We start from the raw sequence: 27,169 nt of genomic DNA on the forward strand, positions 1-27,169 counted from the left end.
GGTTACATCAAGATAAAAAAGATGAAATGGGACGATTGACCTCCAAATGAATTTTTTTGTGTTGTTTATTGTCATTGACAAGAGTTTCTTTGTTCATTTCAGAGCGTGGCGTGGTTTGGGAGGAAACCATCATCCTTCTTCCTGATAATGTGCATTATGTATTCCTGTCTGCTACCATCCCGAATGCCAAACAGTTTGCTGAGTGGATCTGTCATTTACACAAACAGGTGGGCTGTATTTCTGGGTTGCCACTACCAGTTAATTTAAGAAGATTGCTCATTTTGTGGTGGTTAAAACATAGTTTTCACAATACGGTTAAATTATTTAAAAAAATTATGTTGCGCAGAAACAGATTTTTTTTCAGATTCATAAATGTTTTGGGGCTTCATAATGCTAGTCTAGAATTGAAGTACTGGAAAAAGAATTTGCATGTCAACAGTAGAGACAATTTTAAAAATGAAATATTGTTGTCTGGGATTTTTTATTTTTGTCTCTTTTATCTTTATTGACAATAAAAGTGTTTCTCTTCTTTTCCTGCAGCCATGCCATGTGGTTTACACAGACTACCGGCCCACTCCACTGCAACATTATATTTTTCCAGCAGGGGGCGATGGACTCCACCTAGTGGTTGATGAAAATGTAAGCACACCCATAATCTATTGTCGATGGTTTCACTAACTCGACACAGTCGATCTCCCTTTACACACTTTTATCTGGAGTTCAGACATTTTTTTAAAATATTTTTAGAAAGATAAAAGATTTTGTCATCACTTTTTATAAAAGTCATATAAAGCAAGTCAGATGTTATTATACGTGATTCAAATAGTGTATGCTTGTGCGCCTTTCCTCAGGGGGACTTCAGAGAAGATAATTTCAACACAGCCATGCAGGTTCTCAGAGATCTTGGGGAGTCCGGGGGCGGCAGTGGAGGTGGCAAGTGGGATCGAAACCGAAAGGGAGGCACTAAGGGTACGCAGGAGACACGTCTAAATAAGACAAAAATGGAAGATTATATCAATCACTTAACCTAAAAATATATTTTTGTATAATTTACTTAGGACCATCCAGTGTTTTCAAGATAGTGAAGATGATCATGGAGAGGAACTTCCAGCCGGTGATCATTTTCAGCTTCAGTAAGAAAGACTGCGAGGCCTACGCCCTGCAGGTGTCCAAGCTGGATTTTAACAATGGTATGGGGCATTTGTGAAGATTTAACTTTAATTTTCACTTTTCTTATCTCTAATTTCTGGAATAAGAATAGCATGGTGTTAATTTTGCATAATAAAACCTCAGATTAGCTTGGATTTCTGCACTGCTAGTTGGTTTAAACCAAATGAAGTACTTTTGCACTGCATGAGTATATGTTTTGTTAATTTAATTAATTATATTTGACTGCTTTTATTGATTTTATTCTTGGAATTAGTAATTTGATTATTTGCACTTATGCTGACCAAGATTTGATTAGTCATTTTATCATCCCAAAAGGACAAAGTCACCTAATTTTGTTCACATCACATATTTGCTAAGGTTTCTGTTTGGTGAGCAAATTGCTTCTTAGTAATCATGTCAAAAGCATTTCTGGTGCTGAAAAAATTGGATAGGAGTTGAAATTAGGAAATGAAAACCTGCCACTTGGCAAACGCAGGTGAACAAAATCCCCTCACTGCAGTAATGTCATAAATATGTTTTATTGTGCTCATACATTTAGATAAGAAAAAGGAGTTTCTTCTGGAAGACAAATTCATTTTGGACAAAATGCAGTTTTAAAGTGATTTTTGGCTCCCATTCTCATGCTGTTAATATTATTCGGTAAAGTAAAACATGCAATCTGAAGTTATATTATGAAACATTCTCTTTCCTCTTCATGATTTGTTTCTTCTGGATTGTGACACTATTATGAATGAGGTTTGTTTTAACGCTGCACTCCTCCATCACTGGAGGCTCTTTATTCTGGTAAAGCTGCCAGTTTTTATCAACCCTGTATAAAAAACATGGATAAACTGTGCCAAAGAAAATTCTCATTTCCACAAATTATGTGCTCCGAATTATCCAAGAAAAGTTTGCTTTTTAAAAAAAAAAAAATCCCCAAACACAGATGATATGATTAAAGGATGAAACAAACTTTCAGCAAAGAGAAAATGTAATCAAATTTAAAATACCAGGCTAGTTTGGTTATGTTTCTAAGTATGTTAAGCTAGGAATGAGCTAAACAACTGCATCTACAAGTGTAGCTACTTATTACAATTTAGAAACTCATGATGGACATTTGTTTAAGCAAGTGAAGCCATATTTTGGTTCAGTGTGTTTACTCAGGATTTTGTGCGTTTGTGTGTGTTAATGCAAGTTAGTGTCAAATGAAGGCTACAGTGACAAAAGTAATCACAGTTTTGCTGAAATGTTTCATATTATGGCAGACTGTTATTGGTTAACGTTTCCATGCTGGAAATTGTGAAATATATGCAGTGCATGCAAAAAGAAACTGAAAAAAACTTTTTTAAATAACTCTAAATTTTACTAGATTAAACTTTTATTTTGTGTGCAGCTATAAGAAAATATCAGTAACGCCTTTTTTGTTTCCTGCAGATGATGAGAAACGTCTGGTTGAAGAAGTGTTCAACAATGCAGTGGACTGTCTTTCAGATGAGGACAAGAAGCTGCCTCAGGTAAGCAGGCCACAGTTTGCCCGCAACATGTAATGTGTTTTTTCTTCTAGCACCTCAAGTCTTTGAACTCTCAACGTTGACACCTTGTAAAATTTAAAAAAAAAGCTTCACAATTTCCTCCAGTTAACCACCTTGATGGAAAAAGGCTGCATGTGTTAAAACGCTGGTTCTTCTGTTCCTTATTAAATTTAGTCGTGTTTTTCCTTTTTCTGTAGCAATGGGAAAAATCCCACAGGGGTAGCAATGGCCAACTCAGCCAGGCCCCACACTAATACGAGTTCCCTCTCCATTCTTTTCCGTCTTGGCTTTTGTCACAGTAGTGACGAGTTGTGTTTTTTTTGGTCTCCCGCAGGTCGAGCATGTGCTGCCACTCTTAAAGAGAGGGATAGGAATCCATCATGGAGGACTGCTGCCCATCCTGAAAGAGACAATTGAGATTCTCTTCTCTGAGGGTCTGCTCAAGGTACCTCCGTCTCTGTGAAAAGATGCTTCTTCAAGCATATTGAAACTAGACATGCACGATATTGGATTATTGGTCGATAGCCAATATGCTGATATAGTAAAACTCATTTGGCCAATAACCGATACCAATACCATGCCGATAATGTCATGCATCCGTAATTGAAACAAGTGAAGTGAAGGGATTATGTGTTCAAATGTAATGTCTTGTAAAATCATTCATTTGCCTTTAACTTTTTCGCATCTTAACATTTTACAATCTTAATGCAGTTCATTGAGATTTATGTGACTGATGAACACATAGCTGCGGACAGTTGTAAAGTGGAAAGAAAACAAAACATGATTTTTTTATATAAAAAAAGAAAATGTGAAAGAAAACAAGATATAAATTTGTATTTAGTTGAACAAATGATTGGAAAACCATTTTTTTGAAGAGTGTAGACAAGGATCTGATGTATCAGTTGTTATCAACTAAAGATGGCAGAGTAAGTCGTCATACTTCCTGAGCAGTTCCTGGTCAATTTTTGTCAGTTTCAGTCTCTGAAATAATCAGTTTTAATAGCAAGTTGCTATTATTCAGCAAATATTAATATTTAATTTCACCCCGCCTGTTTAATTGTTTCTTGGTGTGGTTGTCAGTGGTTTTCTCACCTTTTTATATTGCTCTTAACATCGGAGAGCATCGGTTTGAAGATGCGTCATCACGTTTGTAGAGCTACGGAGCTTCATAACCACCTACTGTGTCTTAGCTTGGATATGGGCTGATGGGCATCTTTTAAGTATCCCTGTTTACCTTCGTGAAATGTCTCCAAACCAGTGCTTCTGCTCATACTTCCTGCTTGTAGTAAACTGCAGCGCAAAAACAAATGCCTTACTTTATGTGTCTATCACACAAAATCCTCTTTGTTTTCACTGTTGAGAAAATGTTAAATTCAAGGGGTGTGAATATTCTAGCTCTGTTTGAAAGAGAAAAAACAAATTGGGATTGATATCAGATGTTGAGAATATGCAATCGTTTACAAGGTCTTGGAAGCTGTATAAAAATACCCTGATTTGCACGCTGATGACAAAATGGTAACGATTTGTTGTCTCATTCCAGGCCTTGTTTGCTACAGAGACCTTCGCCATGGGTATTAACATGCCAGCTCGGACCGTTCTCTTCACCAGCGCACGCAAGTTTGATGGCAAGAACCACCGCTTTGTAAGAACTCACAGCAACTTGACCATTATAAAAACTGTTTCTTTCAAAGGGATTGATCAGTTGTCACAATTTCTGCAGTAGATTTTTGTACATATGCAAGAAGGTGATCGGAAGCAGGTGATGTCTTTTGGAGAAGTTTGAATCAAAAAACATCCCACCTATGTGTATCTACAGAAAAAATAAATCATCCTGTAAACATGGCCTTCCCTTTAAAAGACCTCTGGCTTGTGCTTAGTGTTCACTTTTACACAGCCTGTCGCTCTGAAGTCTTTATAAGGTCTTCAAACGGAGCCGCTCGCTTTGCCACATAAACAGCCACGTATTGTTTATAAGAGCTGGGGGCCGTGTGTGAAGCTGCAGACATGCACACACAAACACGGCGAGGATTGAAGCGAGTCGAGAGGGAAACATCCCTCCAATCCAAGTACTTCATGAAGAACATCTGGTGCCTCAGATGGTGCCAAAGCTCCACGCAGGCACTTCAAAACACTGCACTGTGATTCTTGATTCATGCTGTGGTGAAAATCACAATCTGTTACTGTGGCACGGTTGATCGGAAGATGCGATCACATCAACACGGAGTCCTTTTGTTTTGGTTGCAAAACACAGGGTTTTGTACGGATGCTTGAATTTCAATTAGGTGCCTTCAATGTTTGGAAAGTTCTTGATTTCTGTATTTAATCCTTGAAAGCGCCTGACATTTAAGCTGCACAGTTTGGGGACTTGGTGCAACTTAACATTTTAATAAAACCCTAAATTTGGAAAATATTATTTAGAGTTGAGAACAGATATGTTCATACACCTAATAAGAAGATGGACAAATTTTTTTTCTTGCTGTCTGAAGTCAAATCAGAGTAAACTTTTCTTAATTCTTTCTGACCTTTTTTTTTTTTCTTCCAAAATTGCTAATTTATTTTTGTAATTCCAATTTGTGCAGTTATAAGGTTAATGGGGGGAAAAAAGCAACTAATGTTCTGCAGATATTGGGGCATACTTCATCCTAACAAGCCTTTTTCCTTTCCTTCTAGATTACATCAGGTGAGTACATCCAGATGTCGGGGCGCGCTGGCAGGAGAGGAATGGATGACAGAGGAATAGTTATTTTTATGGTGGATGAGAAGATGAGTCCAGCTGTGGGCAAACAGCTACTGAAGGTACAGTAAATCTGAATGCTATAAATTTTTGATCTTGTTATGGCCAACTAAGCTGATCGCATTAAGGGTAATCGGGCCATTTGGTGTGCTGTCATAACTTGGCAACGTTCTCACAGAGAACCCCGAGTCTTGATTGTCTGTCTTTGATTTGACACGTTTATTTATAGCATGTTGCTATAAATACACAGCACAGCTGTGTGCCTTTTGAACCACACAGCCCGATATTAGAGGCTGTGAAATGTCGCCGCGGTTGCGAAATCTCTCAAGTTTTTAAATTGGAGTCAGCAACTTCAGCGTACTTGCGTGTAGACCTCTTACGGTTTATCCCATTTGTCTTCTACTGCACCCAACATTTCTGTTGTCGTCGTGCCTTGCAGGGCTCAGCAGACCCTTTGAACAGTGCCTTCCACCTGACATACAACATGGTGCTCAACCTGCTGCGTGTAGAAGAGATCAACCCAGAGTACATGCTGGAGAAGTCCTTCTACCAGTTTCAGCACTACAGGGCTTTGCCCGGCGTCGTTGAGAGTCAGCATCCTGCTTTTTATTTCTACACTTAATTAGAAAAAAAAAACGGGTAACAAAAAACAACTTGGGGAAAGGCGGAACAAAGTTAAAGAAAATCCCGCCTCCAATTTTTTTTTTATTTTGCAGAAATTAAGAAGTTAGAGGACCAGTATCACACCATTGAGATTCCTAACGAGGAGAGTGTTGTTACATACTTTAAGATCAGGCAGCAGCTGGCTAAGCTGGGTAAAGAGATACAAGAATTCATCCACAAGCCCAAATACTGCCTGCCCTTCCTTCAGCCGGGCCGACTCGTGAAGGTACGCCTCTCTACCCGTTCACATTCTGGGAATGTTTCCAGACTCCTGCATTTTATTAAAGGCCAAATTTCCTGTGCTGATGCCACAGGTGAAGAATGAGGATACCGACTTTGGCTGGGGAGTGGTTGTAAACTTTAGCAAGAAAACAAACACAAAGGTAAGCCAGACTTTACTGCCACTCATGCTGGTGTGTTTCATTGGGAATTTAGTGGCCAAAACTGTGCATAATGGTGAATAAGCTTTCATTAAAGCCTTTCTATTGAACATCTGGTTTATTTGAGGATGGTGTCCTGAGAGAGACCTTTCTCTCCAGTCTCAAATCTTTTGTATCTCCCTAAGATTTTCTTTCTCCATCTATCTTTACATCAACTGCAACCTACTTCCCCTCTTTTTCGTCTCGTTGACAACTACTCACTATTTTGTGTAGTCTGTCCCCAAAAATCTCAATAAAATACTTCAAAGCCTGGTTATAATTTGAGAATGTGAAGAAATTGAAAGTATGAATTTGCTCCCAGTCTTTAGTTAAATGTTGCTGTGCCTGATGTGGTTTTCATGCTTTAGGCCAGCGGAGACTCTGAGCCGCTGTACGTAGTCGAGGTTTTGCTTCACTGTAGTAAAGAAAGTGTAAAAAACTCTGCAACTGAGGCGGCCAAGCCTGCTGCTCCAGGGGAGACCGGAGAGATGCAGGTTGGTGAAACTAACACACACACACACACACTGAACTGTGTCTATCACGTTTTCTGCTCACATTTCAATCTGTTTTTCTACCCAGGTGGTTCCAGTGATGCTCCACCTCCTCACTTCGATCAGCTCAGTTCGTCTTTACATCCCTAAAGATCTCAGGCCTTTTGACAACAGACAGCTCATGCTCAAGTCCATACAGGTACAGGTTTCATATGTAAAAAAAAAAAAATAACAGTTTTTTTTTTTTTTTAGCAAAAATCTTCATCCAATCATTTTCTTTCCTCTTATTCTTCAGGAGGTACAGAAGCGGTTCCCGGACGGCGTTCCTTTACTCGACCCCATCGATGACATGGGCATCAAAGACCCCGGCCTGAAGAAGGTCATTCAGAAGGTGGAGGCCTTCGAACACCGGATGTACACACACACACTCCACAGCGATCCCAACTTAGAATCCGTCTACTCCCTGTGTGAGAGGAAAGCACAGGTAAGAATGTGTTTGTGTGTGAACAAGTCAAATCTGGAGTAAATGTCAGACTTTACGTTGAGTCAAACAATAAAACAATGGATGTTATTTTAATGAAATGTGTACTTATTTATTTAGACAAAGCAGTTGTAGTTGAAAATAGCCAACAACCTTCTATTCCTACTTTTTTTTTTTTACAAACGCAGGAAGAAAGCAGCAATATTACATCATCTGCTCTCAAAGGTCACTTAAAATCAGCCTCATTATATAAACTGAGCTTTTTTTTATTGTGCCATGTCTCTTTATCTCCTCTGTGATGTTTTCCTGCACTAAACCAGCACAATCGATGTTTCAGACCTCCAGGTCCCATGCAGTTAAAAAACAAATCATTCCCAGCATCACAGAACAAAACGAGGAATTGTGTTTTCTGTGGGGATTTGACAGAAATAAAGAGGAAAAAATAGAAATAGAAACATCAAGTTAGAAGCTGCACAGCAGCTGTAACAGGCGGTTGATTTATTACAGACTGATGTAATTATGTTAGTTTAATAATAGTACCTTTTTTTACGTTGTGTTTTAGGTTGATGTGTATAAATTTGGATATTTAAAATGTCTCCCAGTTCCAGTGTTAAGAACCCTCGCTTTCTGATGGTCTATCATACAGTGGCAGAGAGAAAGTGAAATTCTTGGTACGATTTTTGAGAGGACAGCAGGTGGATGGATTTATTTTAAGAATCAAAAGAGAGTGTGGAATCCAAGGGGATGCCAGGGTAGTAGACCTTAAAATGGGGGCAGATGGACAGAAGATATTGTGCATCATAAAGATAAAAGTAATATAAATTCAACTGAAGATATTAAACAGAATAAGGGTCATGTGTTGACCACGTTTCATCCGTGGGATTTGACTGGAATCTTTCACTTACCAGGTTAACCGTCTAATCTGAATAAAATGATTTAAAATAAAATTTCTGCTTCCTGCTTTCAGAGCACACACCCTTAAGTTTTAAGGGTTTCTGTAATTAGAGTCCTAAAATGTCTTAAATTATGATGTTTTTTTTTTTTTTTTTATCAAGTTGAGTTTTAACATGTTAATCACAGGTCTTAAATGTTATCTTGACAGGACTGTATAATTTTGTACTTTTTTGTTCTCGCTGGACTTTTCTGTCAGGCCAAAGTTTGAGTCACACTCAGACACCTTCACTGTGTGTGTGACTCCAAATGGTTGAAGCTACCGGTCACTCAACGCTAACACACCTTGCTAATTAGTTTAGTTTTTTATTGTCTGTCATGGATACGTTCAAATTTATCACCAATTGGCTGGGTGAAGTTTGTTTGTTTCTGTGGAGATATATGGCTTAAATTTTATTTATAGCAGTCTTTAGAAGTCTTAAATTGGAGTTGGTGAAACCTAATTTGGACAATTTCTCTTTTCGAACCGTATGTGTTAAAAGATACAAAACAGACAGGTTCTACTGGTCCGATGAAACAAACCTGTTACACAGTTTGCAACAAGTTTGACATCTTGCTGTTGCATTTTAAAATAAAGTTGTATAATAAACTGGTGTTAGTATGTTTGGTCTCTGCAGCAACACCCTGACCACGTCTAATAGCAATCCCCCTGAGCAGAGCAACCTGTGCTTCACATGTTCTTTCATTTCTCTCCAGTGATCCAGTTTTAACCGCAGCACTCGCCTTATTTGCTTACCTAATTTGTTTAGTAAAACATAAACCTGTCCAACCTTATGAGCTGCAGCATGACCGACAAAGAAGTCTTTCATTTGAATTTATGACTCACCGAAGCTATAAAACCATTTTCACGTGTAGCTTGGTTTCTGGGAGGTGGCGGTATTCACTGGGAACAGAAACACTTAAATATGTTGAATTTGTGATCTTGCGACAATTTCTCAGCAACTCACAGACCCGCAAGTTCAGTTAGACGAAGCAATATCTGGTGACGTCTCGCCTAAAGAGACGTTGCTGATAAATGTGCAATCTCGCGTCTTTGGCTTGGAGGGGTTTTGGAAAGAGGTAAAAAAAAATTATTGGTGCCTCAAGATATGTACTTATCGTGTTGTAATTTCCTTGTTGTTCCTTCCTTTATCACTAGTTAATGTACTGCTTCAGATGATCTCACAAAACAGATGGCAGTAAAAATGACATGGCTTTTAAAGAGCCATGCTGTGTTTTTGTTTACACTGGTAGATCTTAATTTGCTCTCAAATCACTCTTTAAAACAAAACTCTTTCTTTGTGTGTGTGTGCTGTAGATCGCAGCTGAGGTTCGGACCGCCAAACGGGAGCTGAAGAAAGCTCGCACCGTCCTGCAGATGGACGAGCTGAAGTGCCGAAAGAGAGTCCTCCGAAGACTCGGCTTCGCCAGCCCCTCTGATGTCATCGAGATGAAAGGCAGGGTCGCCTGTGAAATCAGCAGGTAAGTTTTCTAAACTAGTCGTAGCCGTTTGTAGCAGTTTCCTCTCTTGAACTGCTCACTTTAGAGCTTCTCTGTGTGCGAGCTGTGAATGTGTTTCGCTACTTTTTATAATCATTAGCTATTTAGCGTAATTTTAGTCAAGTGCTTCAAGCCATAAAGAGAATGTTGAACATGGCAGCTTACCTTCAGCTACGAGGAACCAAATAGCTGGTGCTGCAAGATTTATATGAAAACATCCAATGAGTGATTCATTTTTAATTTGTTTTTGTTGGAACCCCTCGTTGAAGCAGTTGTATTTTAATGGTTTATACACATTTGTAAGAGTGCGTTTTGACCAGAGCTCTCTGGTAAAAACCCTATGGGTTCTTATTTAGCTTATCCTACAGGGACTCTGGATCCTCATGTCTCAAATTTTAAGATCTGAGTTTCTGTGAGAACAGTTTTTCTTGTTGTAACTCTGCCACATGTCCTCTCTGCCTCTGTTTAATAAAAACAATAAAAAGATGGCGTTGTACAAAGTGCTAACGGTGTGTGTTAACCTGTGCAGCGCCGATGAGCTCCTGCTGACAGAGATGGTGTTTAACGGCCTCTTCAACGACCTGACGGTGGAACAAGCCACCGCTCTCCTGTCCTGCTTCGTCTTCCAGGAGAACGTACGAACAGACACACAGAAACTCGCCCAATTTCTGTAACTCTGTACAAACACTGCTGACACAATCTGAACCCCATTCCAACCGAGTCCAGATCAGGTTGCATTCTTGGTCTGTCTTACTGCTCTGCAAACATAAACTAGAGGTTGATTTGTTTGTCCTGTCTAATGAAGCAGAGCTGGTCCAGCATCAGATTTTTCAGCAGAGCTTGTTTTTTTTTGTTTTTTTCTCCCTCTGGCTCTTACCCTGCAGATTTAATCCAACTTGTCAAAATAACCATCACTAAAGCTTGGATCCAATGTCAGGGAAATAGTTATTTAAATAATCCCAGTTTTCAGGCTTCACTTTTTTATCAGCGGTCTCCTCAGTCAGGCTCATATAAGGTCTAAACAGCAGCACATTTTGTTTGTTTTGCTCTCTGATCATTAATGAAGTCATTGCGGCCCACAGGCTAACGAGATGCCAAAGCTAACCGAGCAGCTGGCCGCGCCGCTCAGACAAATGCAGGTGGGACTTTATGACGCACGAACAGCTGGAGGGAATTCTAGCTTTAACAGAGATGTGAACACCGCTGTTGCTGCTTTCAGGAGTGTGCGAAGCGCATCGCCAAAGTGTCCGCAGACGCCAAGCTGGAGGTTGATGAGGAGACGTACCTAAACCAGTTCAAACCTCACTTGATGGATGTGGTGTTCGCCTGGGCCAACGGGGCCACGTTCGCTCAGATCTGTAAGATGACGGACGTCTTTGAAGGTTTGTTCCTGGCAGGTTTTTAACCATATCCGTTTCTCCCACTGTGTTCTTATGTTTTCTTTCTCTTTTTTTTTTTTATGTTGCCTTTTTGGGGGGTAAAGGGAAAAAAAATAGATTTATTGTGCGGTTTAATTCCCAATCCAAAGTTTTCCTAGAAGTGATCTCATGAGTAAAATATGGGATGGTACCATAGTAAGAAATATGAATCTGGGTTGAGAAACCCGAGGGAGGATTCGATAAACTCTCATGTGTGTGTGTGTGCGTGTCTGTGTGTGTGTTCTGGCAACCCAAAGAGAAATGAGAATTTTCTGCGATTATTCAGTCAGCTCTGTTAATTTAACTTTAAAATGACCTCTTGAGTGTTTTTATTTCCGTGTAAATGTCTCCAACACTCTGAGCTTTTGTTTTTCCTGCAGGAAGCATCATTCGCTGCATGCGGCGCCTGGAGGAGGTGCTGCGACAGATGTGCTCTGCAGCCAAAGCCATCGGTAACACTGAACTGGAGAACAAGTTTTCAGAAGGTGAGAAATGCAGAGCTGTTCACTTAAATTGATTACCTTTTCAGTGGAAACAGATCAAATGGGTGTAAGAATTGAGCCGTTCAGGTTTAAAAACCTTGATTGATCTTAATTTATTTCTTTTTTTCTTTTTTTTTGGGAGGGGTCTGAAAACATTACACTTTGTTAAAAAAACACAATCTTTTACTACTTGTACTTATGGTTGCAAATATTTTCATCTCTTGAGTAAAATTTAAAAGACTATGCATGTAGGCATTATAGGATTTGAGACGTAGAGCCTGCTAACATCTACTTGTATTTAAAACTGACGTTTAACTGGACCTGAATGCTTTTATTTAAAAAACACAAATCCCTACTAAAATATCTTAATGTAATGATGCAGTTATATATCTAACTTGCATGTTGACATGACTGAAAATTAGTTAACAATGTGCAACAGAACCTGTGAATAATTGTACAATTTTGTCACTTTTCTTTGCAGGCATCACAAAGATTAAGAGAGACATAGTTTTCGCTGCCAGTCTCTATTTATAGACACAAGATGCAACTCACAACTTCAACCCCGAATCTGTCCTACCCAAAGTTATCCGAACAACTTTCATCAGGATTTGCTTCCACTCCATTTTGTTTTCTCCATAACATCTTGATTAAAGATTTATTTTGGATTGGAGGCATCCAATTGGTCAGAAAACATTGTACATTCAAGTTTTTATTGAATTCATACATCAAACACATGCATCATTTGAGTTAATGTTTGTGAGTTAGATGGCTTTATTTTTCCTTATTTTAGACATTTGTACATAATTGTAACATTGTTTTTTTTTTTTTTTTCAATAAAAAGTCTGTATGGTGATTTGTTGACATACAGATTATACAAAAGCACATTGTTCTGTATTTGTTTTACATAAGATCCACAGGGAGCTGTAATAGCAGCCACAGCAGTCCAGTACAAGGCAACACAGGACTCAGCAGCCAGCTGTTGCATCACGCTAACCCAAAGCTACGAAACAAACACTTGGTTCATGATATCAGGTTAGAGAGCAGCGGTGTTCTCTGGCTTAGGGTCAGCTTCATCTTCTGTTAACCCTCTTCACTCATTCACTACTGGAGACATAAAACTGACCCTAAATCAGATCCGTGAGCACGCTGACTGCAGTTCAGGAAAAAGCACTAAGCAGGATTACATTCACAGGTTTCCGACGCGCCCTCCCTCCCAGCAGTGGTCAGATCCTTTTGGTGCATGCAGTTTTCCCTCCGCTTCAGTAGATCACGCTAATAGGTCCACCTCCTTTTGTTTTTTCTATCTTCAGCTTGCGATCTACGTCTGGACACTTTTCACAATCCGTCTTTCACACAAAGCACACTGGTAAACAAGCACGAAAAACCCTAAAGTTTGAAATTCAAAGAGGCCATGTGTGGTTCTGAGTTCAGATTACTTGAGGAATAATCAGGTAATTCAAACTAGACGTCCATGCAGTGTATTGAATGGGGGATTTGCTCGGGATTAAAGGCTTCGAAGCTGGAATTCTGGGCGTGCGTTGGAAGGAGAGGTCTTTTAGCTTAGCTCCACTTAGCTTAGTTGGGACTCTCAAAGTGGTTCCCGTTTGTGGGGGTCTCCTGCAGCGTTGTGTGAGGGATGTCCATCTCTTTACGGCACTCTGTTGTTTTGAAAAAGTCCGATATGAAGAAGACCTGCAGGAATCGGAAATAAAAAATAAAATTAAAAAAAGTTTATGCAATGCAGAACTTTTCATATCTACATTTTGTCACATGGACCACATGGAAAAATGCTTATTCCATGCAGACGTACAAAATGATGTGTGTGATTATGGACTGGAGATAAAAATAATGGTTTTCAAAATAATTGAAAATTATTTTTAAAAGGAGTTTGCACAGCAAGTCCTCCTTTGCGTATGTAGAAACTGAAATCTTTACCTCAACATTATTTTTTTGCTAATTTGTTCATGTCCAGTTAAGATTTCACACAGAGCTTCTGAAGGTTTCAGGTCTGGCTACAGGTTTTAAATTGGATTTACAACTGAACTTTGACTGGGCCATTTTAAACACTGATCTAAACTGCAGCGCCTGCTGCATGGTGGGGGTTGTTATCCAATCCAATGGTGAACCTCTGCCATAGTTTCAAGTCTTTTGAAGCCTCTAACAGGTTTTCATTGAGAAATCCAGAGTATTTTACTCCATCACTGCTCTAAAAATAACTCCTCCCCCTCTACTTTGCACATTTATCGCATTAAATCTACAAATTAAAAGTTTAATATAAAAAATAAAAAAAATCAAAAGAGTGTGAATATAATTGGAAGACAATTTAAATGCAGCTGGAGATGAAATATTTAATGACTCGACGATCGCAGCACGTACCACCAGCAGAGCCATGCCTGCGCCCTGCAGCAGCCCTGTCAGCACGTCGCTCCAGTGGTGTTTGTAATCGGAGACCCTTGACAGGCCGGTGTACACCGAGGCAGCGATCAGGAAGAACTGGAGGGTTGGTCTGAGCAGCCGCGCCCACTGGACCTGAAGCCGCGCCTGCAGGTAGAGCTGTGGAACGCAGATCGATGACTCATGTTCGTTACAGACAACACAAACGAGCCAAACTTGACTTCTGTAGAGGAAACGAGTGGCTACAGACACGTCATTTTAAAATAAAAAAAATCAAGGTCACTGATGTAATCAGTAGTGACATGAAAAATGAATCTTTCTAAATGTAATGATCTACAGCAGAATAATCTCTGGATTAAACATGTCTAACAGACATGTTTAATCCAACTATAATTTGTCGTCTCGCTTTCAAATGGTTTTGTGTCAAGAACACAAAGTTTAACCTTTGTCCCGGTCTGCGTTTTCGTGTTCCTTCCTGCTACACTTTACTGACGTAAATGCTGACCAAAGGCTAGCGCTTTCCATAAGTGAGCTTCCACCCCACAGGAGAAAGGAGCTTACTGCGTTAAAGCTGAAGACTTTGTCCCCTGGTCTATTTCTATCTGAAAGTATTGAATGAATCAGCAGCTCATAAAGTTTATCGGGGCTTGGCAGTAAAACCAGCTCTGGACAATCGCAGCAGGGTGCTACTGAGACTGTTCATAAGGTACAGGAATGAGATCTTTAAACATTGTGGCTTAAACGTAAATAAATATCAGCACCTGCCACTACAGCAAGACCATAAACAGAAACATCAGACTCAACTTGCCTGTAAATGTCACAGAAAATCTGACTCAATGCAGACACCAGATAATAGCTCCTGTTTGTCTTGTGTAGAAGCTGACTGGATCCCAACAACGTTTTTATGAAATTCCTTTAAATAGCAAGGAACACCTAGCCTGCAGCTTAAAAACAAAGGAGGGTTCAAAGTTTAATGTTCATTCCAGTCTGTACTGAACTACTGAACTTTAAGCTAATAATTAAAGTCAGAAAAAAAATGTTTTATCTACGTAATTAACTTAGAGTCTAGATGGAGATTTTGTTTTTTCCTAACCGGGGTTGTGGGAAGTAGTAATAAGCAGTCAGAGTCTTACCTACTCTCAAAAGCAGCGACTGTACGATTGAACTATTAAAGATAAGACGTTTTATTGAAGAATAAAACTATAAAGCTCCTAATAGCAGGGCCACAAAAGAACCTCTAAAGGACACAGTCCAGAGTGCATCCAAGAATGATAAAACCAATGAGCACTTTATTAAATAAATGAAAAATAATCAGTATTCTTCTCTAAAATGTAAATATATAAAAAAAAAACAAAAAAACTTTTTTTCCCAAAAGAACTATTGGTTCAAGTTGCATGTTTTCCAAATTCTAATACAGATAAACTTTTTCCACAGCAAATACAAGCAAGTAAAGTAAAGATAAGCATCATAATAGCATATAGGATTAATTGTTTTTGTTTTATTATTAATGTTTATACCTGTCCACCAACGAAAACTGTGAAAAACTGCAATAGATGCTTAGTGTCTCATAACTCTTAAGAAGTCTGTTTGGTACATTTCCTTCAGATTAAATCAAGAAATATGAGAACCAGATCAATAGCTAAACAACAAAGATCTTATCAGTTCCACTACAGCGGTGAAGCTTCACCACCCCTAACTCTCACTTTCAGTAACACTACGTTGTTCCCAGTCTTTACGCTGAACGCAGAGGGCTGATTGTGTTGGCCTTGTTTTATTTGTTTTTTGCTATCTTTGAAGTAAAACATACTGTAAATCAGCATGTTTAGAGATGTTATCTTGAAAATATTCCAGGATAAACCTTCCCACAAAATGCAAATATTTCCATTTCAACCTCCTTCCAGATTATCTGCAGTTCTTCAGTGAGCAGCTGGTTATTTTATCCAGTCTTCAGTGTTTACACTGAACTAAACATGTCATGTTCTGATTTTTTTTATCTGCAATTTATTTTTGATCCATATCAGTTAACAACTAAACATCAAACTTAGCTGTGTCTGACTGAGGTGATGCATGTAAACTGTATCTGGTATGTTTAAGTTAATACACGACACTGAAATCATAAATTAGACACGTTTATTAAAAACATTTCTGCTTAGCGTGCAGCTTGGTTGGAGGTACTTACAGCGAGGAACAGCATGCAGTACATGGAGAACGACGAGTGGCCAGAATAGAACGACAGTCTGCAACAGAAAGACAGACGCATGACTCAAAAATGGGACTGCGAGTGTGTGTGTGTGTGTGTGTGTGTGTGTCTGTGTGTGTAATCTGTTCAAGCAAACGAGAGGCTGTGCAAACATGCACTGCCTCAGCGGGCTTTTGTTCGTACACGTTTCGGAGAAATGATAACTGAGGGGGGATGTTGAGGTTCTATGGAGCTGCTCTTCCGAACTGTCCCCTCTGCCTTTGCTACTTCCTGTTTGAAACACAGTTGTTGTCATTTCACAGCTGTGCGTGTGTGAGGCAGACTGAGCTCGACCTATTAAGAAACCCACGTTTAAAGAAAACTCGGAGACGATGTTCAGCTCATAACTCAAAATGAGTGAAAGTTCGGCTCCCGCATGGGGCAAACTGAGGCTATCCACGGGGAAAATCTTGAAACCATCTTATCTCGTTGATAAATGTAAAACTATTTTACTTCTGGAATATTTTTATTTCCATTTTCCTTACAAATATGAAACAAACAGGTTTTCTTAAAAGACTGCTCAGATTTTATATCATCGATGTCTCCGTGCACTCTTACCAAACACAAAGGGAGCTAAATGAAAATTCAAACCACACATTGCAGATTTCTAATTGTGGGAAACTGAACATTTTCAAAAATGTATCAGACACTATAACAGAGCAGTGCCTTCACCTACAGCGACGTGTCCGTTTTACTGTTATAACTTGTACATTCTCAGAAAGCATGTGCTTAGTCATTGTGCTCCAAGAAGAGATGGGTTTCTTCCTGTGATATACCTTGCAAACAAATATCTGCCCTCCAAGACCAGAGGCTCTGTTTCTCCTGTCGGATCAAGAGTCGTGTTACAGTAAGATGAGGCTGAGCAGGACACCCTGACCAGCCCTCTTTCTTGTTCTGCTGCACTTTATCAGACCTATTAGTGTCTGGCAGGCCGTCCTAAACGCCCGGATGAAGCAGCTGGAAATCTGTGTCCCCAACATGAATCTTAAAAGCACCGGATATCTGCTCTTCAATCAGTGGATCCCTCTCTTGCACTGCCGTCACACTACATTTAAAAAAAGAACAAACAGACTGCCGATATGGAAAAACAGCAACAAATACGCACCGCGCCCTTGTAGATGTAGGTGACAAGGAAAAAAAAACCAGTGGGCACATGCAAAAGCAGCTAAAGGATAAAAAAGCAGAAGGTTTAAGAAACAAAGGGGAAACCTGGAAAGTACAAAGGCTGCTTGGCTGTAAAAGAGAGCAGCATTTTCCTCACATCCCAGAATAAACTCTCCAACCTCAGCAGTCCTCTGTGGTTTCATCTACAGTAGAATGAGGAGAGGAAATCCTCTCCTCCCAACGTTCTTCCTGCTGCTCTGAGCAGATAACAGACACGGGAAAGCTTCATAAAAATAAGCTTTCCTTTCCTGTGCCGTCAGTACAACCATCATCGTATTCCAACCGGTTTCCACTTTTTATATGTCATCTGCTTATAGCTTTTTAAAAACAGACCATATTTTCATTTTACATTTATTTGAATCTTTAATAACAATAATCCTGATAACTGACCGTTTTTTTTAATGACATTTAGACTGAAATATTCCAACCTTGCAGATCTGAGCTGAGTGAATTTAGCTCATTTTTTCCCCCACTTGTTTTATAAGTTCAGCACATACTGCTCAACCTGTTCTGGTTTATTATGCCTAGATGGTCGACAATGTGTCTGTGTAACCTTTACTTTCTGCGCTTCCAAAACAGATTAAAGCGTAAGGCGTCAGGGATTTTGATTTTACTCCTTCAGAGTTCAATTTCCAAATTACTTGGGCAAGAAAAAAAAAAAACAGGTTATCCTCTGAATGATTTTACACTTGAAGCTGCAAGTAAAGACTTGTAATCATCACATTTATCTGAACAAAGAAGGAACAAGAGGAGAAAAAGCTTTTATTTTCAGTAACTGCTGGTCGTATCTTTCTCCTCCATTGTGAATATTCTGACTCCGTTTAAGATATCATACAATGAGGAGAACTGTTTTTTTCAATACTCGTTCAATTCTTTATACAGCGGGGAAATTTTGATCAATGTTTTTCCTCTTTCTCAAATCTAAACTGGTTTGACATCAGGACTTTCTAAAACACACGTCCTCTTTCAGAAACAACCTGCTTTTTACTGTCACCGCACATCATCCAGCAAATAAAAAGTTAAAGATCTGAAGGCGTTTTGATCAGATGCATACCTGCCCTCGTTGACCATCTTCAGATTTCCGGTGCAGTTGAAGTTTTCGATGTATACGCCTGCTGAGCAGTTGATGAGTTTCCAGTCCGGTTTGCACACGTCAAGGAAGTGCGGCCTGAGCCGGCCGATCGAATACTTTGCGATGTCCGTCAGAGACTGGCTCATGCCGGCACCGAAGACGAAGGTACCGACGGCTTTGTAAACACAGGCAACGTAGTTGCCGAACGTTGATTTGGACTCGATGCGCTTTAGATAAACTAAAAGGCACTCGCCAAAGACCATCTGCAAAGGAAGGAGAGGAATAAGTTAGAGCTTGGCTTAAAACAAATGCCAAAAAGAAAAAAGAAGTAAAATCACATTTTAAGAAAGAGCAAAGAAAAGAATGTTTCATCTTGTGAATATTTGTCATGAAGTTGTTCAAATTACTGATGTTTTTGATTTTTGATGTTACGTTACTGCAAAAATTGGTATTTTTTGATCAAGAACTAGAAAAAGAGATTTTTTTTCACACAAAAAAACAAGCAAAGAATATTACAGCTGAGCATACAGACGAAGTTTCAAAGTCAGAATATCTTTTACTGTCTTCTTATTTTGAATAAATAAAAAAAAATAAGTTTTTTGTTTTGTATTTATTGTTAACTTTGGATAGAACCAGAGCCACTGCTTTTGCTTTTCCTTTTCCTGTTTGCTACACCAACTGGAGAAGACATAATGCAAAGACACTATAGGTCAGTTTCTCCACATTGCAGATTTCAAAATAAATAAAAAATTATCCCAGGAAGATGTCCACTTAACAAACATAATGTTTAGTTATCTTTTTCTCAAAGTCAACTGACTTGATAACAGTGCGATATATGTGATAATTGGCACCCCTGCTGGAGATGAGTAAGTAAAACCAGCCATATTTAACACAGACATACACAAAAACTGTGTGTTTGTGTATGAATCACACTTTGGAGATTTATTTTTTTCTTAGTGCAATTGAGTAACATGTTTCCCTCTCTTTCACATTTACAAAAATGGCCTTGTGTATAACATCTATACAACAGGATACGATGAAATTATAAATGGATAATTAAACATTCCTTGATGCTCTGTTTAACTTTAAAAACGTGAGTTATAGCTTAATAAAATAGCTCTCATTTATTTTATAGCATCTGTGGTGCTGGTTATTTTCTTTAAAATGAAAAATGATTCCCCAACGTGGGACGTTTTTCTCTAGGGTGCATTTTCTTTTATATATTTTGTGTGCGTCTGTGTGTGTGAGAGAGCATGCTGCTGGAATAAAAAAGATTTGGTATTTTAAGGGGTGCCAATAACCGTGGGGGAGGATGTGGCTTACATGTCTCTGTGGTTGAACTTGAAAGAGACAGCAGTGACTGTGCTTTACGAAAACCTGACAGATCAGAGGCCAACAGCAAAGCTTAAAATAACATCCGACCTGGTTAGCCTTTCCGCTTAACACTGACCCTGGAACAGCACAAACTGCAGCTGAATTCATGTGTTGCTATTATTTTGGATATTATTTTGACTTTCTTTCGAAATTAGCTCTCAGATTTAAAGTGATCTTCCCAATCTGCCATTTTTATTTACGATGCATCCATCTTAAAATACACCCTACGCATACCTCTATCTGTTTCATCTACAAGCATTAGAAAGATCACTTTCGTTGAAACAAGCTTGATTAACAGCGTTTTCTGTTGGCGAATCAGGACGCACATGCAAATGTGGAGAAATTATTTTAGCAGAAACACAAAGAAACTCAACCAATGTGTAAAAGAGGAAGAGATTAACACAGAACCAAAGGGCAGGAAGAGCTGTTAAAAGAGGCACAGAGGGGAACTGTTAGCAGGTTAAAAAAAAAACACTTACAATGAGTATTGTGCAGGGAATCATAACAGCTCCTAACAACTGATAGGAAATGGTGTCCTCTTTATAGGGGTACTTGATTGTATCGTCATTACAGAAAAAGCCTCGGCGGAAAGGCCTGTGCAGCAAATTGAGTATTGCAAACGGGAGTCCCGCTGGCAGAGAAGCAATGAGAGAAAGAGAAAATACGAGTTATAAGAGGGCGTCCGAACAAATTCCCATCATGCAACAGCGCACTCCCTTGTAAAGCCGAAGACTGCGGTCCGATGAGAGGGTCCCAAAGAATGAAGCAGCCCCCTGCAGGGAAGTGTCTTGCCCAGCTTTTCAGGAACATTGTTAATTGGTTAAAAGACAGTCACATGTTAGTAAAGAGTGAAGGTCAGTCCAAAACACAATCAACAGAGAGCATAAAAATGGCATTTCTCGTGAGGTTACAAATCATCGCGACCAAGAGCATCTTTGCTGCGTTCTCCTCTGAGAAGCAGGGCTTGTGTTTCCGAACAGGCGTCAGACCAAACAGTCATGACGGCCTGGAATCCTCTGGGTCTCTCTCCTCTCTCTGTATGGAAATTTCCTCTCCCTGAGAAACGATCATGGAGATCCAAGTTTCTTCAACCTCCCCCACAGCTCTCCCCACAAGTTGAATTTTTACACATAAGGACAATTTAAAGGTGCGTTTTGACTTTACCAGTAACCAGCAAACATCCTGGGCTATTCCCACTTATCCCAGTGTAATAACCAGAGCCAAATCAGAGAACACAAGTAGAAATTTAGTTTTTAAAAACAACTACCCTAAACCTCTGAGGATGATTGGAGGGCGTAAAACCTTTCCTGCTGATCAAATATTCAACACATTATAACACATGACTCTTTTCTTCCTTTTTCTCTTTCAATCATGATACACTGTGGGCATAAAGTCAATTAAAGTCTTTCCAAAAGGATGAAAAATACTATTACCATAAAGAATTTGCATGCTTGGTACTTAAAATACAATACCTTAGCAAATCTTATAACCAGGCACTTCTTTGCATTTGCGATATTGCAGAAGATTGAGATTTAATATATGGTGCATTTTTACTTACACAGCACAGGTTGAGCCAAATTCTGTTGCAGAGTAAAAAGGTTTCAGCATACAGTCAAAACACACCTTAAGTTCCCGAAGAAGCAAAGACAGTAACAACACACAAATGAGACTTTAGCACATATATTAACAAGCATGCATCCAGCTCCCATTACAGACTCCAGAACCAAGTGGTCCAGAGATGCATTCCAGCTGCCTGCATGTCTGTCAGACTGAATAACAGCAGCCGTGGAAAGATCAAATAACAGCTCATGTGTAACGCCTGGAATCTGCTCCATGCTCAGACTCAGAGATTGTTTGCTTCCCTTCAACAAATAATTGAACTTCTTAAGTGATTACTTATATTAGCTTCATTTTATTTCCTTATTTGATGTTTTTAAGTGGACATCCTCCTTCACATCAGTATCTGCTTAAGTGCTCGCTAATGTGCAGCCTTATCAGCTCTGACAAACCTCTCCCAACGTGGATATTTTTGACTTGCTAAACCAGGACGGAGCGTAGCCGTTAACGGACGAAATGAGAGCTTCTCGCTGTGGGCGTGGATGAAAGAAAGCCGTCGCATTTGTTTCGCCCGAGGCACCGGCCTGGGCACTCCTTGGACACGTGTGTTATGCTTGTGTTACGGCAAGTCAACATGCAAGCCCCGAGACAGGCTGCCGTGAGCAACTCTACTACTTACAGAGCTAATGGGCAGGCAGAGCCCCACAGAGTAGAGCACCGTGGAGGTGACTGTGCTGGGGTGGAAAGGGTACTTGATGCTGTCATCGCTACAGAAAAAGCCCCTTTGGTAGGGGCGGACCTTACCCAGGTTAAAGATTGCCAGAGGTAGAGCCCCTGTGGAAGAAGAGATCGGGACTGGTTAACACAGGAACAAGTCAGAGGTTTACAAAATAAAATCTGAAAGAAAAACAAATATTGTTAGAGTGTAGAGATTATTTCAAAATAAAAGCCAGTAAGGGTGTTTAGGGATGCGCAATTTAGTGGCGATAACATTGGTACTGGCATGTCAGCCGGTTCTTTACATGCTGGTGCTGATCTGATCAGAGAAACTGGGCCGATATTAACAATCCACGTTTATTTCCTTCAAGTTTGTGAATGTTTTGTGGAAGGAGCAAAGAGCAGGTATTTGGTATTTGTTTTGGCATATGCTGGTCATACAGCGGTTTTTCACATTATCAAGGGAGCTACATATGATATCTGTAAACATCAGCGGCCGTAACAGAAATATTAACATCAGATATCATCCCAGATTCTCAAATTGGTGCATCCCTACTGATATTAGTATCAAAACAAGCAAAATAATGCAAATACCTGCAATACTTTATTCAAAAGTTTACACATTTGAATAACTATTTCTCTAGTAACCTAATATTTGTGATTGTCTTACAGCTTAAAGAAGCATTAACAGCTCGATCCAACACACCGTATACTCATATTTTAAGAATAAAATTACATATAATCATTTTCTCCATTCCCACATACTTTATTTCTTTTTTTTAAATCTGAAAGAAATATGGATGCTTCTATAAACACACTTTTAGTAGTTTGAATTCAAATTGTGTCAAACTGTTTAAAAATCCACAAAGCGTCTTTTATTCCCACACCAGTTGGGTTTAAGAAACTGATTTCAGGCACAATTTTATGCCAAAAATCCCCCAATACACACTAGAAAGTGGATTAACATTAACTACAGAGCTTGATTATGTCAAGCTCTGTAGAACAGCAACCGTTTATGTAACAGAAAGAGAAACTTTTTCAGGCGTTGGAAACCCAAAACCAACAGATTGTTCATTTCCTTCTCCTTTCCTCAGTAGATTTACTCCTGCTGAAAAGAAAAGTTTTTAAAGTCGGAAATCACAAAATTTAACATCAATGCGGTCAATTAGATACTCAGCAGCGTTCTAGGGAAACGGGAATATCACAAACCCAATGCCAGAAACCACACAGATCCACTTCCTTTAAGTGTTCCTTTTTTTTGTGGAAATAACTGAGATGTTTTTTTCAGTGTGAAAAGAACGACAGCCATGACTTAACACTCCCTACACATAGGATACCATAAAGATAAAAAGGTCATGCTAATTGGTTTCGACAGTGCAAAGTCTGTGGGGAATGCCGCTGTCATCTCTCTGGCTGTTTGGCCTGTTTAACCCATTGTGCTGCAAGAAAGAGTCGTTCCCCTCATTCAGGCGGAAACCGAGTCGATTGTTGAGCTGCGGCCCACGTTAACGAGCAAGCGGACACGGCATTGCATGAAGATGCAGCTGAATCTCTGAAACTATTCTCCTGCAGCTGCACCCTGCGAAGCTGTGACGGCTGCAACAGCTGGAGACATTAAAAAAAAAGAAAAAACCTGTGCCGCAGTTGTGACACACACGACACAACTAGCAACAGTTTAAATGGTTTAATCTCACAACTCAAGAGTTACCAAACATCTTGAGTTCACACTGGTTTACTTCCTTCTAGAGGAACTTCATCGAGAACATTATTTTTGCAACGTAGACTCAAACGGGACAAGCAGTCTTCTCTGTGAAACATTCCTGTACTAATTGCACTCGTATGGCCCTACAAAATGATTTGCACCCCTAGTAAAGACATGCGTAAATACATCTGCCTTACTTGCATGGCATGTTCTCTTATCTTTACGATTTTAAAGAGTCACTTAAACCAACAGGCCTCTCTGCCACATCATGTTCATATTTAAGGGTAACAGAACGTCATGAAGCAAGGCAAGTAATAAAAAGTTGGACTATAGACTTTAAAATGAGGTTATTATTAAATGAAGGCGACTCTTAACAGGTGGGTTTTAGCCTTGATATAAAGCTGCAAAACGCTTTTTTTTTGCAGTTTTCAGGTGCAATAGATGAGGGCGTGTGCTAACTCTTGACTGCTCCTCTATTTACTCAGCTGGGGAAAGGTATAGCACATCCATGCGTTGATCTGTTTTAAACATCTGCTCAACGCTTGAATGGATTCGTAGTCGTTTGGTGAGATCGTAATGTAGAGCTGTGTGTCATCCGCGTAGCTATGGTAACCTTATTTTGTGTTATAATATGTATGTTTAAATAAAAATCAGTTGTGTGTGATTACGTTACTACAGTAAAATATAAATTCATTACCCATCTCTACCAGGGATAGGATAAATACAGAGCTCTGTCTTGTCCCTCTGCATTCATGTAATTTGCTCATTAAATGCCCATGCAGTGCAGTGTGACCGCAGACTCCAGCCCCAATCTCAAGACAAATGCTCAAAGACCCCGGTTATAATTTAATAATCTCGTTTACTTGGAAGACGAATCCAATTAGCAGACAGAGCTCAGCTCAGAGTCAGACAGCTGGCTTGGTTCTCACTTGGTGCTCATTTTACTGGGAGGATTTTCAATAGCTTTGTTGGCAGATCAGCCTTGGGTCAAATTTGAAAGTCTAAGCTTCGTTGGCCTGTCGGCATAGGCTGGTTGGATCACGGTTTAAATAACTTATTCAGCTGAAATTCTGTTTGTACAGCCTAAATCATTTTTTTAGTTAGATACCAAAACAAGTGGCCTTAAAAGCAAGAATCACTGTTCTCAACTTTTTTTTTTTTCTATAAATAATGCAAATAGAAAACAATCAATCATCCCTAAAATCTGCAAGAATGTTCCTACTAAAGTTCGAATACTTTGATATTTTCACTTAATTGTTGCACGCTTCATTTACCTGTAAGCTGCTTTAAAAATAATAATAATAATAATAAAATGATTTTTTGTGTCGGTTATTCTAGATCTTGCTAAAGCCGTTCACCTCTGCAGTCATTTGTTGAAATTAAGATTTAAACCACCCACTGCTTTAATTGACACCAAGTTCAAGTCCTAGCCCACTGCCTCTGAGTGAAGCAGAGTTTAAACAGTGATTTACAACATACTTTAACTGGGACATACTGAGCAGAAAATCACTGTCATGGGCTCATTAAAAAGCTGACTCACACCGACCCAGTCACTATCAGCACACTCACTTTTTCCTCTTACTCAACATCTGTGTATCAATAAATACATATCAATAAAAAAATGTTTTGGAATAGAGATTATATTATTTTAGCAGCAAAAGGGAAAAAAATATATAGAAGGAATCTGTTTTTTTTAAATGTGAATAACATGAAAGTGTGGTAGTTTTAGACAAGGTTGTGACACTATGTGAAACATATTCCTACGTTTAGTCTTTAGCCAGCTTAAGAAACAACTAAACAGTTTCAAATCAAGATAAAGTGTGTTAAAGTGATAAAAGTTAACACAGCAAATCAACCATTGATGGAAACATAGACGCTCCAGAGAGAGAATATCTAACTCTAAAGTGAGACAGTTCAGTCTGGATATAATAACCTGACTGACAATCTAACACAGCACTTTTGTCTTGATCTGTGTGACGCTGCTTCTACTATTATAATTTTCATAGGTGCTCATGCAAGACCCCAAGCCGGAAACCTTGTGGTTTGGTGAGCGGAGATCTTTTCCACTGTAAGGTAAAGACATGACTCATCACAGCATGTAAGCTTCCCATTCGGGAAATTCACGTGAGCACTTTTAAATCGTACGATCATGCACTGCAAAGGCTCAGAAATTCCCCATGTGAGCTCAAAAAGTCACTTCATGGAAACATTCAACTCTAAAACATAATCGTAATCAGGGCCGGTCCGAGGTTGAACTATAGAACCTCGCCAGAAATTCATTTGGGTGAAGCTTCCAGTTAAGCCCATCAGCTTAATTTTATATTTCCTGTGCTTTTATTTTTATTTTAATCGTTAATTTTAAACTACTTAAAGTTAAGTAAGAGTTCCTCATTTTTATAGATAGAACAGTGTGAGAATTATAAAACAGCGTATATGTTGTTGTTTATGTAAACAGTGAATTCAAGGAATTTCTGGATCAGGTGACAATGTTGTTCTGCAGGCGACCCAGTTCTGAGTTTATTCTAAGAAAATGCAGAAAGGAAAAAATCTACATCAGAGTGTCTACTCGGGCTATTTTTAGGACGTAAAGCCCAATAAGCAACATGTCACGGACTCAGAGGAAATGGACAATGTTACATTATAAAAAGTCAAACATTTTGTTTTTGTTTTACCTATCAGCCATGACACTCATTACCTCTGTTAGCCAGAGGCAATGAGTTGAGTGAACCCAGAAAGTAAAATCAAACAGTCAAATATTCGACTTTTCTAAAAAAAACATTTACAGAGTGCTGAACCCAGAAAGTAAAATCAAACAGTCAAATATTCGACTTTTCTAAAAAAAACATTTACAGAGTGCAAACAATGCCTTTTAAAAGATATATATAATTATGACTATGAGCTGGTGTGATCAACTTCAGTAAAGATACAATAATTAAATTTACAAAAAAAAAATGTTTAAACAAAAGCTAATTTTCAAAACAAAAACTCATTTTCAAAACTAACACGATAATATTAAACTTTTGTTTTGTTTTCTTCTCTTTTTTTCCCATACATACAGTTAAAACACAGGAGCAGGTTTTAGGCTACCGTATTTTCCGCACTATAAGGCGCACCTAAAAACCTTACATTTCCGCAAAAGCCGACAGTGCGG

At 39.1% G+C, this 27,169-nt stretch overlaps 2 protein-coding genes across 2 annotated transcripts; one reads left to right on the forward strand and one right to left on the reverse strand.

Moving 5' to 3' along the window:
* Positions 1-82: 82 nt before the first annotated feature.
* LOC103142779 (superkiller viralicidic activity 2-like 2) lies at positions 83-12,678 on the forward strand (the record flags this gene model as incomplete). The annotated part of the gene is made up of 20 exons (XM_007558998.2): positions 83-227; positions 541-639; positions 852-969; positions 1,059-1,190; positions 2,584-2,663; positions 3,016-3,126; positions 4,222-4,323; positions 5,352-5,477; positions 5,855-6,005; positions 6,132-6,304; positions 6,393-6,461; positions 6,866-6,991; positions 7,077-7,187; positions 7,284-7,472; positions 9,718-9,881; positions 10,429-10,534; positions 10,982-11,038; positions 11,119-11,281; positions 11,698-11,802; positions 12,281-12,678. Coding segments are annotated over 20 exons (2,380 nt in total), but the record flags the coding sequence as incomplete, so codon positions are not given.
* Positions 12,615-22,340, reverse strand: plpp1a (phospholipid phosphatase 1a). The gene is made up of 6 exons (XM_007558866.2): positions 22,279-22,340; positions 20,522-20,673; positions 18,651-18,931; positions 16,373-16,430; positions 14,176-14,352; positions 12,615-13,491 (listed from the first exon to the last, which is right to left on the reverse strand). Exons 2-6 carry the CDS (start codon positions 20,543-20,545, stop codon positions 13,375-13,377), a joined length of 657 nt encoding a protein of 218 aa, XP_007558928.1. The 5' UTR covers positions 20,546-20,673; positions 22,279-22,340; the 3' UTR covers positions 12,615-13,374.
* Between the last annotated feature and the right edge of the window lie 4,829 nt (positions 22,341-27,169).

This window comes from Poecilia formosa, unplaced genomic scaffold (genome assembly GCF_000485575.1).
Source record: "Poecilia formosa unplaced genomic scaffold, Poecilia_formosa-5.1.2 Scaffold100, whole genome shotgun sequence".
NCBI lineage: Eukaryota > Metazoa > Chordata > Actinopteri > Cyprinodontiformes > Poeciliidae > Poecilia > Poecilia formosa.

What these genes read in the sequence shown, in the direction of transcription:
- plpp1a (XM_007558866.2), bottom strand. Translation starts at nt 20,545, where the DNA reads ATGATTCCCTGCACAATACTCATT. An exon ending in AAGATGGTCAACGAGGGCAG is followed by an intron (nt 16,431 to 18,650) that starts GTATGCATCTGA and finishes TTTCTGTTGCAG; the next exon opens with ACTGTCGTTCTATTCTGGCC. An exon ending in CAGGCATGGCTCTGCTGGTG is followed by an intron (nt 13,492 to 14,175) that starts GTACGTGCTGCG and finishes CGATTCCTGCAG; the next exon opens with GTCTTCTTCATATCGGACTT.